General features: G+C 38.7%; 1 protein-coding gene across 1 annotated transcript; it reads right to left on the bottom strand.

Moving 5' to 3' along the window:
• Positions 1-4,570: 4,570 nt before the first annotated feature.
• On the bottom strand, positions 4,571-12,589 carry ufm1 (ubiquitin-fold modifier 1). Its single transcript, XM_044041205.1, has 6 exons — positions 12,524-12,589; positions 12,374-12,430; positions 10,603-10,660; positions 8,297-8,336; positions 6,713-6,745; positions 4,571-5,010 (listed from the first exon to the last, which is right to left on the bottom strand). Coding segments are annotated over exons 1-6 (255 nt in total). The 5' UTR covers positions 12,526-12,589; the 3' UTR covers positions 4,571-4,945.
• Between the last annotated feature and the right edge of the window lie 948 nt (positions 12,590-13,537).

Raw genomic sequence — 13,537 nt, 5'->3', positions numbered from 1 at the left:
AGAGGAGGAGACATAAGGACATAAATCAGAGCAGCCAAACAAATGTCTGCACTCCTCCATGGGATTTCCCTGCAGCTGCCATGCTTATTTCAAAACAGAAGGGGGCAGAATTAGGTCATTATTATGATTAAATAATCTTAACGTGGAGCCTCAAATGGCTTCTTTTTTAAAAAAAACAATATCTCCCATGAAGTGTGACACCACCTGGGATTCCAGCTAATTTGAGACGCTGTTTGTGCACACACACACACACACACACACACACCAGCATGTAGGCAGGTGTGTGTGTGTGTGTTTGAGTGACAGACGTGTGGGAAAGAAGTGAAAATGAGCTGTTTCCACTCCCTGGTTTTTGCCATTCCTTTATATGGCTCACTGAGTTGTGGCCACAGTGCTGGGGTCTTATCTATGCCGCGTCTGTGGAGGAGCGGGAGATCTCATTTTAGATTCGCTGCCTTTAATGGGAGCACACTCACCATGTCATTTGTAAAACAGTAAGGGCGCAGAGGAGGGAAAATGGAGAAAATGGAGGAGCCGGTGGGAAAGCGTCTCACACACAAAGCGCGGTAAACACTTTGGGATATCAGTGTCAGGATCCTGCTCCTCTGCATGTGAGTCACTTACACCGTTGTTGAACCAGTTACATTCGAAAACATAAAATGTGGAAGATGCCCCTTAAAATCTACACTGATATTCAAAGATAATTTGCCAATCACTACTGAACGGCATCCAGCAGTGGGTGCCAGGGACACCATCAATCAGGTGTTTTGGTTATTTTATCACAAGGCACCTTCTGCTAAGTCAGGCCCACAGCTGTGTATCCTCAATATTCCACTTGGGGGTTTTTCCTCCTCATCTGTGGTGCCAGAGGCAGCAGGTTTTTAATAGCCCGGTGCAGGGCTTGTCCATAGATTCCTTGGTCTTTGAGCAACCTGATGGTGGATGAAGCAATTAAGTCCGTGCAGCCAACCCCCACTGGGCGGAGAACTGCTCTCCAGTGGCCTTTCCTAGTTGTGGTTCTGATGCCAAATCGGCGCCGCAGCCTCTTTCCTCTCATTCCCTTCAAATTTAGCATCTCGTACTTCATGTTCTCTACAACTCAAGTTTGATAAAAACAGATTCGTGCAACAAGCACATTTAATATCATACCAAGATGCAGTTTGTCAAGTGCTGTCAATGGACAGAGGTCGGACAAGGCGAGAGTTCATGTCCTGGAGGATGGGGTTTGATCACAGGGCTAATAAATCAGTCCCATAAAATAAAAATAAAAAAGCCTTGTTACACAAACAGCAACAAAAGACGGAGTCAACAGTGTCAGCTGTGTGTGGCTTGGCAGGAGGAGGAGGAGAGCTTTTGTTGCTGCTCTACATAATGCCTGTCGTAACAGGCAGGGACGGAAATTAAAGGTGCTATATGTAAGACATTTATCACATTAAGAATGCCACCAGGGAGAACCTGCTGAATGTTATTGAACATGAACAGCCTTGTTACCCTTCTCAAAAATGTCTCGACCAGAGAAGAAAACCACAGATCTGAATCTGTATAAGCCTCAAAAGGCATGTGCAGCTTCTTATTTCTGTATTGTTGGAAAATCTGGCAACTACGACCTTGCTTTGTTTTCACTTGTTAATGCTAAAGGTCACTCAGTGTCTTTACGTGCTGTTAAAAGTCCGATTTTAGTGGAACTAAGACAATAATTTGGTTTTTTAATGTCATGTAAACACATTAGTCTGACTAAAATTCACTAAAATCCCCCCCAGTAGAAATAGACAAGTTCTCGCAGTATTGTTGCCGGAAAAGAATAAAGAAAACTGATTCGCTTATGGAGCGATACAGCGCCACCTACGGAGGCGGAGTCAGACAGTACACGGCAAGTAAACTGATTTTCTCCTCCTCATGTATACTCGGACTCAACAAGTTGTCCGGTTGCCTGTCTTAGTCGGACTATGTCCTTAGCTTGATTAAGCTGTGCGTGTAAACGTTCTACATATTTTACATACATCACATTTAAATAAGGAGAGTGTTGGAGGGCAGAGCTACTGTAGTTCTCATCAGAAATGATGGATTAACTCACAGTTACACACATTCACTCCTTTACATTGTCCAAATGAAGGACACTCACCCACTTTGTCCCGGGGACACTGTGAGTTTGTCTGTGCAGCAGTTCTTTTCTGAAACTTGGCTCAGGCGTCAGGACAGAGACCTCGAACGGAAAGGTGATTTGAGAGCATCTCTCTCCTCCGTTGCTCATTACGATTATACTGCGGCGTCCCTTTTGTTTAAGAGTGGAATTTTAATTTCACGCCTGGAGGAGCGCAAAATCAACGATGATGACACAAACCCTTTTATCCAAATAAATCCACGTTGTCTTTCGTCTTGCACGTGCTGATCCTATAAAACAATCAAGTATCTGCGATGGTTAGGGAACAATAAACGTGTACATGATTTGATAGATACAACTTGTGTGTCATTTAAAGGCACATTGTGTAAAATTTACTGGTGAAGTTGCATGTTACAGCTAAATATCCTACACCTCACCCTTCCCTTCCAAGTGTGTTGGAGAAACTATGAAGCCTTTAGGACTTTTTAGATCGTCTTTTTCTTAAACACAGCATTTTTGACGCTGTAGTACACATGCCAGGCCTGCAGGTGGCGCTGTGGTGCTGCTACAGAAAGACACTAAAACTACATTTTTATACATTAAAATGAATTCAAACAGAGACTAAACGAACCAAACGAGGCTGACTAATGGAAGAGAAAAGTAAAGCAAAGTTTCCCAGAGTTAGTCGAATTAGTAGAATGTTTCAGTGCGCTCAAAATTTCAATATTTCATGTGGATAAAAGAAAACCGTAGGGGATATACCTCAACTCATTTTCACGTATACAACCGGGGGTTCAAATCCCTCAAGTTTTGCCGAATGAGTAAGTTGGGCAATAAGTGCAGTATTTAAGCATTTCTCTGGCAGCCGCAGTGCCAGCACTCTGCTGTGACACTTTGCTGACTTTTGTTATTTCCGAGGCCAAATATCTGCTGAAGGTGTCCAGCAGTGAGTGACTCTGATTAAAGCAAATGAGAGAATCCATTTGTAACAGGGGACTCCTGCTCCTCCTCACCATCTGAGCCTGCATTCTAATAGATGATGATGAGCTCCATTATTCTCTTTTGTCCATTTTTCTTTCTTAAGTATGCTTTTTTTTTTTTTTCGGTTTTGTTTTTCTCGCGTGAAAAATTGCACCGATTCACAAACGACTCAGACCTTGTCAGATCATGAATAATGTGAAAGGGGTAATCAGCTGACCGGCCTCATTAATCAGTCAGAAAAACAATAAAGCACCCTCCTGCTGCTCTACCTATTTGTCATGCTTTTGTTTTGATTTGGATGAGAATATTCCAGAGGCTTAGAGACTTTCTCTTTTTCTTATCTAAGGTCACATTCAAGCACTTTTAATTCCCCTTATATAGCCCTTTTAAATAACATATTTATACAATTAAATAGTCTATACTGAATCAGGGGTCTCAAACTCATGGCAAGCGGGCCACATGCGGCCCCATCACTTTGAAATGAAGCTTGTCGAGTGTTTTTAATTACAATTGTCTACATGGAGATATTGATTAGATGTTTTAATTCTGTTTTTGTTATTTACAGACTCATTCTGCATCATAAATTCAAAACTGTTTTTTGTTACATCAAAACAAACACTTTTTACTTTGAAATGGTGTGCAATGTCATCCTAAATATTTTATCATAATGGATTATCAGGATATAATTTTAATTTCTAATCAGTAAACCCTTCATTTTTCCCCTAATTGTTGGACTTTTTTCACTTGACCCGGCCCCTCCTGACCAGACTAGAAGTTCACTGGCCCACAGGTCATTTTGGGTTTGAGGCCCCTGCTCTAAATGGTTATTTCACATGTTTGAAGTCATTTGAAGAGATGGTGTTATGCTTTGTAAGGACGAGAAATGAAAGAAAAAACATATTTTTATGTATACAAATGTGTTGCCTGTCAAAAAGTAGACTTATATGTCTCCATCTATGCAAACTTTGCAGATACTGTCGCTATTTGTGAAAGAACTAGTTACAATTTCAAGCATTTTCAAGCACTTGATCAAAAAATTCAAGGGCTATTCAATCCTTGACAACAAAACATTAAAAACGCCACATATGGGGGTTATTCATTTGTGACTGATGTGTTTTCCTCAGCGGCCACTTAATTTAAAAAAGTAACACACAAGATGATTTTTGTATGCAAAGACAAGGCATCCGGGTGAGTAAATACTGATGTTGATGCGTAAGCTGACAGAGGGCAGCAAAGATCCATGTGGCTGCACAGTGTGTGACAGCGGAACCAACGCGGCTCGACGCAGAAATGTACATACATGTACATACACATGCAGAATAATCTGGTTTATAACATCTAACAAGTATTTGTTTGTGTGTGTGTGTGTTTGAGGGAAAAACTAAAATGATGCTGAGATAATGGAATCTTGTACTAAGAAAAACATTATCTCTTACATTACAACATTCACAATGCTATAAAAACAAAAGTAAACATTGCAAATGGGCATAAACTGTTAGTCATACCGGTTGTTTATTGTCATTTACAATGATATAAAAAAAAAAGGCTAGAACTGTTGATTATGATTTGCTAAAATCCATCCCAGGAAGCAGCCGCTGTGTTTGTCTGTATTAATTATTATAATGTGCCATGTCCTGATATTTTGAAGTAATTACAGATTCAAAGTAAAAAGAACTAAACAAAAAAAAACAGGCAGGCATGCCAGCGTGAGCACAAGTCATCATCAGATTTAAATATATATATTTATATTTTCATGTGAGTCACCGTCAGTTGTGGACCAAAAAAATAGAATGATGACACATGCTGAGGAGTTTCCCGGGTCTCGAGTGATACGCGAGTCATTCCGCCGCCGCGTCAGTCCTCTCATCCTCCCACTCTGTCTCTGGGAATGATGCGGAGCTCTGAGCCGTGTTTTAGAAACACATTTCCTGCAACACAGGACGGGGCAGTAGATTATACAGTTTATAATCTGACCTTCAGCAGGGAGGATTTTATACACACACACAAACACGCATGTTGTTTGCCGCTCACCAGCTGGGAGACAAAACCACTTCAAAAGATCATTGATACTGCGGATCATTAATAGTTAATAATATGTATTTCTTTATTTCGAGTTATCGTGCTTTTAGTGCCTTTAATTGATACTTTTCAAGCACTTTATGAATGTTTATCAATGTTTATTTTCAAGCTTTTTCAGCCCATTACAGCTGTGGTAAATTGAGGGAAAATAAATTAAAAGGAAAACACATTTGCTTTATGAATCAAAATGTGTCGCCCATCCATAAGTGCTTTCTACGTCTAATCTAATCTCCATCCAATTATTATGCGAGTCGTCTCTGGTATCTTCCTATATCATGTTTGAAATCCGAGTGTGGCGACATCCCTGCAAAGGGTTTCAAAAAGGGCAGTCAGACACACTTAAATTAAAGGGTAAAAAACATTTGCTGGTGCATAATTTCCAGCCTATTTGTGTGTCTATGGTAACCATTTATTAAAAAAAAGAAATCTAATAATAAATAATTGATAGTGCAGGATGGAACTGCAATGTCATTCATTAGTGAGTGCAGTCAGCCGCCAATCATGCTGGAGAATCCTGTTTGAATCAATCTCAGAAGCGTCAGTCAACGTGGACCTCGGCTGTTCAATGTTCAACAGGAAGTGTGTGATATTAGCCGTGTAAATATGTGGGAGGGGGAAAAAAAATAACATTTGTTGTAAGATTACGCCTGGGCTTCCCCCGTGTACTCACTACTCATTACTACGAATATGAGGCTGCAGTCGGTGAGAAAAGGTAATCTGACAGGAGGTGTCTGAACTGAGGCATGTACATATATATATGTGTGTGTATGTATATATATATATATATATTCACATATGCTTGAGTGGCACTGTTCAGTTGAAAATGAGGACTTACATAAGAAGAAGTGGGCTATACTCAATCCTCGGGGACAGACGTGAGGAGGCTGACGCGGAGAAAACGCTTGATTCACTGAGGCTCAGCGGTAAAGAGTTGATCTGAAGACAAGTCATCTCTGACTCGAGTGCTCAGTGCATGTTCTTCGCCTCCAGTCAGAGAGCAACTTTTTTCTTTTTCTTTTTTTTTTATTTAGTTTAACATTAAATGCTACTGAGCCTCTCTATTCATGAATGAGTAAACACCAATTTCATATAAACAACTTTGGACACTGCTGAGCAATTAAACAGCAATTAGTGAACTGCAAAAAGTGCAATTTAATTGTTCTGTAGTTGATTGTTTAATACTTTATATACATACATATGTATAAACATATATATATATACACGTATGTGTATATATATATATACATATATATACATATAAAAAGTAAACAATCAACTATAGAACAACTAAATTGCACTCTTTGCAGTTCACTAATTGCTGTTTAATCACTCAGCCCTGTCCAGGGTTGATTATATGAAATTGGTGTTTACTGCAGGCTTTATTTAAGCGTCTTTATGAACACCTCAGGTTATTACAAAGTCGATGAAAGCACAGTGACACGTAGCAGGGAGCTTAAAAACCTAGCTTTGTTGTGATAGCACAACAACAAAAAATGTATTATTGTCTAGGAACTATCTTAAGGTGTGCAGCTTTGAACCATAACAACTCACCTGCTGTCTGGGCAGGGTTGATTCCTATTCCATCTGCGGGAATGAAAGAAAAGCAACAACACAATGTAAAATGAACGTACTGTCATGCAAATGAGAGGCACAGAGAGAGGGGGGACAATTTACAGTATCACCATAATGATGTTGCACACTCGGCAACTGATAAAAGTAAAGTTCATACTTTAGCCGTATGTCAGACAATACAACACAAACACAAGAGTCCACTTTGTTACTACAGCATCATGTGCACAGTTTGGAAAGTTCCTTCGACACACTGCATATGAAAAATATGAACAAATTATTGGAAAACTTCCTTCAAGTGATTCATGTGGATGTGGCTGAATCTTTTTGAATATCTTACACATAAAAAAAAAAATCCACATATTGGTTACTTGAAAGGGTTCAAACAGCATGAACACAGTTTAATTTGAGCGGCAGGAAAGTTCACCGCACTGAATGAACACCAATGCATCCATGATTCAAACATAATTAAATCAATTATGGAAATAATATGGGTGGCAGTCATTTAAGTTAAATAGGTGACATATTTCTAAACATCTTCATTGATTTTATGTTTTATTGAGGCTCTAATCTTGCCTAAGCAAAAAAAAAAAAATCATGCGCAATTATAGACAAAGGCTCGTTAGTGTGCCGACTGTGACGAGCCGCATCAGCACTTATTTGATTCCCGCTGGTCGCCAACACGGATCAATACAAGGTGAAGCGGAATTAATAGCAGAAAATGAGCTGCGATTACTTCAAATCTGCTACTCGTCGACTCACACTTGGATGGTAGAATCCCCAAGAAAAACGTTTTTAACCGACTCAAGATATATACGTTCATAAATAAGTCATGTATTATCAATCGTACTTCAGTAACGTCAAATATATTTCTCTGTGTCTTCTCGCCGTGACTCAAAATACAGGAGCAATATGTCTGTTTATGTAAATAAATACATAAATAAATAAAAACTGATTGACACTTGAGACTTGTATGTCATTTTAGCTGTTGCTAAATACACCCGACTCCTCTGTTAAATATCTTTAATTTTAGACATTTCCCTGGTAATTGTTGGAGATTAACCCACGTTTTTAGGGTTGTTCACTGATCTACAGTTCGGCATTGTTCGGCTTGATTCTTGTGTTGGGCGTCTTGCTCGTGCGCAAAATAACCGCGCCATGCCGTGTTGAGCTGACCTAGTGGAAACGCAACCATACGTACCTCTTACGACGTCATTTCAAAAATACCACACTATCCCTTTCAGTCAAATAATAACATGCATAGTGTAACCGCAGGAGGAGCTTTCACTTATCATTACGATCAGTATCTGATCAAAAGTATTTAATTCAACACCTTATTTAACCAATTACACCCCCTGCCTTCTGTTCTGATTCCCAGCGTCATATTGCAGTTCAAAGACTGTCAACTGCTCTGTCCTCCTTCCTGCAGCTGACACTTATCTGGATGTCACCACTGAGGTTTTCTCTGGAATAAGATCAATCCTAACGCTGCATCGAACTATTAACCATTAACACACACACACACACACACAAACACACACACACTTCCCCTTCCCCAGAACTCACCATTAGTTATAATTGCACTGGTTGCTGCTGGCACTTTGAACTGTCAACAGAAAATAAATAAGAAAACAACAGTTACACTTAAATCCACAATAGTAGGCATGGTTTTACTTTTTTAGATAACTCGGCAGCTCTCAGATATTTTTGGTTAAATAATCAAAAGACATGCTAGAGCCAGATTTAACTCCAAAGTATGAATAAATCATCAAGGCACAGCGCTTCATCCAACGAGTCAGTGCTCTGAAGCACACACTGTTTTTTGGGTGACAACTAAAAAATAAGAGTTGCAGTTATAAAGTCTTCAAGAATAAATAAATAAAAAAAGGGAAAAGAGAATGCTGCGTAGTGTTTTGTATTCAGGCTTTTGTCTGCCAACGTTCACGCTCATCAGACACACACAGTGTTGGAGACAGCCTACGGGAAAGATAGCCACGCATGAAATTCTGGAGGAAAATCACTCAACGCGGTCACAATGCACATCCCACTTCAGTGTTCCACTGAGGTGTTTGAGGTCCGCTGGGATTTGAGGTGAAAAGATAGAGGGATCAGCCTGTCACCAGGGAGACAGAGTGAGAGAAAGCGCTGCGCAGCCACTGACTGCCAGAGACCAGGAGCAGCACAAGTGAGATAAACAGTTTATATCAAGAGTAAAAAACCTGTTCATGGGCTTTTGTTTGAGGAAGCACTGAACTCATGGACAAAGTACAGCTTGGTAAAGGATGCACACATGCACCGGTTGTGCTTCTACATCAGGAGTGCAATAATTAATCAATTAATCAACAACTATTTTGATAAAGGATTTTTTATGAAATGAAAAGAGCGTTTTCTAATTTCAGCTTCCTAGAAGTGAACTTACTGTTTTCTTTGCTTTCGAGTGACGATAAAAGCGAATATCTTTGGTTTGTGGACATTGGAGGACGCCGTAACGGACAGATTCATCGATTACAAACGCTAATCTGCATTAATCAACAATCACCTCGTTGAATGTCACCAGCCTACAGACAAATAAGATGACATTCACTGACACGGATACTGATGTTTATCTAGAATATGATTACTGAAAAATAAAGAGCGGAATAAGAGACTAAATAAACTCCGATTGAATTTGTGATCATTTAAAGATAAGGTGATAGTGTAGAGGGCTGAACGCCTTTTAAAACTTTTTTAAACTGTTAAACAAAAATGACAAAAATACAACTAAGAAACAAAGCATTGGTATCAGTATCAGCTGTCATGTTATTATGATTATTATGCAACATATATAGCCATGTTGTTATTTTAAACACAGGTATTGATTTATTTATCACTTTTGATTTCTAAATCATAAGAAATGTGAGGGTTTTAATGAGGTTATTTTGCAAACGTCAGCTGTTCCTCCATATCTTCATGTGACACATTAGCCATTGTTATAATGACCAAAACAGGATGACATTTAAAACATCTGCTAATAAAATAAAACCATCCAGTCACACAAAATTTTACAAACCACTTTGGGAAGTGATCAATCGCCAAACAACTAAATTAAAAATCGACCGCATCCCAGTGACTGACTGTGTTGGCTTGATAATGGCGCCTCCAACATTAGACGCGGCAAAGCCAGACATCAAAGGTGAACATGAGGTTCCATCAGTGCGGCGGCGGCTTGCAACAGAAGCACATTAACACCCTGTCTCCACTGTGGAAAATCATCAGCCTGCCACACTGTGCTCTTACAGTGAACTGTGTGTTTATGTGCATAAAATATAACAGATGACAACAGATGTTCATGGAAAGTGTGTAGCACATGGGACATTAAACTAAACATGCAGACAGCTGTATTGATTTATGTTCTAACAAATTGAGAGAGATGACCGAACACTGTGGCGGAAAAGCTTGCAATGAGATTTTATTTTAATTTCGTCAAAAGGTCATGTTTAATTACTGACGCCCGAGTCTGCCTTTTCGCGAGCTTTGCTGGCCACATAGAAATCAGAACCTGATGGATACTAGTTCCCATACTGAAATCAATATCCAAGAGTAAAACACAAACATACATGAGTATTAATCCTGTTTTAATTTGCCATCTTATTTTATGTCTTACATTTGCATTGAAACATAAATATAGTGATAATTGTGACAAAGTTATATGTACTTAGAGGATGGAAAACAAACCAGTTTTGTCCTCCATGAGGATTAAAAAAAAAGAAAACAATAATGACACTATAAATGACCTCAAACATGTATAAACAATTGCAACTAGACATTTGTCCACATTTCACATCCTGTTTAGTCACTGGTAGGTTAGAAAAGTAAACAAATCATAAGCTTACCTCCTCAGCTGCAAACTTCAACACTGCGGTGAACGGCGTGCTGTCTGGGACACTGAGTCTGTAACAAAACAACACGTAAATATTTTTCTTATGAAAGCAGGAATTAACCTATCGAACCGGGTCGCAGTCGAGACTGCAGAACTTTCTGAAAGGACGACACTGGTTTCAATATCTCGCTGTTGTCTCACTTCACTAGCATAACTGTTATGATTCAGCCTTCCCTCTGTTAGCTGTGATGTGAGACACATCGCTCTGACTCTTCACAGAGTCAAGTGGAGCAGGCTGAATCAGCATTGTCTGAACTCATTTGACAGTTGCTTGAATATGACGGATTATTTAAAAGTCATGCACCAAAGTTTGCTGACGTTATAAAGCAAGTGAGAAGTTAATTTCCCATATACTTCCAGTCAAAGTAAGTTATAATTGTAACCTGTAGAGTCGCCTCAGAGTGACAAACTGCTACTTCCGTCTGACACACCACCTGGGCATTTCTTTTCAAACTACGTCCATTTTAATAAACAGTATATTTGCAACTGACAGATTACAGCGAGTACCGTGAATGTGATTAGTGATTATAAAATTAAAACGCTGAACAGACGCGTAGTCCTCTGCCAGACTTAATATGATACCTCATTAGCTGTCATTATAATCAAATAACTGAGCATTTAAGGTTAGAATAATCAGCAGGGTGCCACCATTACTCATCTAAGAGGAAAATGGCTGCAGAAAAAAATGACCCACAAATGTTTAACTGGCATTTTTGTCATTTGTGTCAATATTGTTTGACCTATTGGGAATATGATCTTTTTGAGGAATGTGTCTCAGCAATAACATGCACAAGAGAAGTATTTTTTAAAAAAGGATCCAAAACTAGTCTCTGAGTGAGCACCTTATTGATGGAAACCTCCAGAGCCTCCAAAGCACACACTCTTGATACTATATACATACTATATAGAGTCAGGCAGGAGAAATAAAGTGTACCAAGCTGAGCTTTCAAGGTTTACCTCAATTCAATATTCATGAAATGTTTTCCACATGTGAGAAGGAGATAATAGAGCCTAGAAGTACAGAAGGAACTACACCAATTAGCCACAATATTAAAAGAGGTGAGTGGTTTTACTGTTGTTGTGAATATGTTGTGATAGCTGGACAAACTGAACCTAAAAAACAAATATAATCGATTAACCAGTTACCAGTTTTAATGTTGGGGGTGGTACATAATCTGTAAAATATACATGTATAATAATATTACAAGGTCATGTCTGTGATTTGATTTAATAAATACATCTCACATACTTCTTTATATTTCCACATACAGTTTTTTTTCAAAAATGTATTGTCATTTCAACATGCTCTATATATCATAGGCCACTTTATACTACTCAATGACTGTGATTGTGTCACAAGAATCAGTGTTGTCACACAGATCAATAATGATCTCAACGACACATGTGTAAGTAAAGGCTGGTTGTCAGGTCCATTTAATGCAGCTCTAGCCCTGATAACACACATAATAACAATAACAACGTATTTACAATGTGATGAGAGTTGTTGATATCTGTTGGTGAACCACACTAACAGATGTTCCCTCTTCTCCCATAGTTTTTGTAGCTCTCGTCAAAACACACCATCGTAGGTTTACACAGCGGAAAAAAACAGCAATTGGTGGTCACAGCAAGATAAATCCAGTGTCCAGTAGATCATTTAATAAAGAATAAAAACGTGTAACGGTATGAAGCAGTGTCTGCTGCTGAGCTGTCAGAGTACTCACACTTTGTATGGCAGCCGGGGATCCGACGTCAGCGTGATTTTAAACGTTACTTTAGACCTAAAGACCAAAACGAAACGAATTTTATAAACATCGTTATGCTCAATAATTAACATCCGGGGAATTTTTAAACAAAACAGGGTTAATACTCACATTTTTATGAGGCGGCTCCGTTAGCTCACTGTTTATCCTAACCCGGAAGTCCGAAGGACCCACAATATACACGTCATCCACTTAGTGATATTATTTTTGCCTTATTTATGCCGTCCGTTATATATATATTTTTTTTTACTGTTGTTTACAAAATCCAGCACTTATGGTCACAAATAATGTCAGAAATAAATAAAAAAGAAGTCAGGATTCGCGCTAAAATGGACAGGCATTCACGCTAAACTACTAATATTTGCCGTAATTGACAACGGTAAAGCGCAATCACATTTGGCAGCCTTTACAATGAAAGATAAACTGAACTTGCACCAGTGGAGTATAAGTATGTGTTCTTCTTACGTATACTTTAAAATCGTATATGGTATAAGTATAAAAAAGTAAATAAGTATAAAAATCATGAAACATCTGATATTGTACTGAGAATGTAGGTGAACATTGCGATATGAGAAATTAAATTGGCGAAAAAATGTAGGAGGTGAAGATGCTGCATTTGCCATTTATCTGTGTATCCTTGAACCTTGTCTGTCAGCCAGTGTCCAAGTCACTTTGATGTCATAAAAGTATAATACACACAGTACATTTGATGACTTGAACTGATATGACCCGTTGGTCTGTGAACAACCATCTTTAGATGGATAAAATTCCTTTGGTATAAAATAGACATCACAGATGATGAAAGGAGCATCTATCTATCTATCTAAAAAAAAGAAAAGAGAAAGAGAGAGAGAGAGAAGTGCTGTATAATGATGACTCAGAGTTACAATGTAGACTCTCAGACACACACACACATCCCTGGGATTTAAGTGGTGAATGAAGTACAAATGCAGATTAATGTGTGGTGTGACTGAAAATGATCAAAGTGCAAATCATTTTATGGTAAAGACATGTGCATGGGAATATATACTGTCTTCTCGAATGTGTTCTGAAGTAGAATGTTTTATTGAATTGGGTTCCTCCATTGAAAATATAAAAAGTAGAAACTGGCACAAAAAAACAGTG

Source organism: Solea senegalensis, linkage group LG13 (assembly GCF_019176455.1).
Source record: "Solea senegalensis isolate Sse05_10M linkage group LG13, IFAPA_SoseM_1, whole genome shotgun sequence".
Classification (NCBI taxonomy): Eukaryota; Metazoa; Chordata; class Actinopteri; order Pleuronectiformes; family Soleidae; genus Solea; species Solea senegalensis.
The sequence above is the reverse complement of the archived record's forward strand: the minus strand, read 5'-3'. Positions and strand labels throughout refer to the sequence as shown.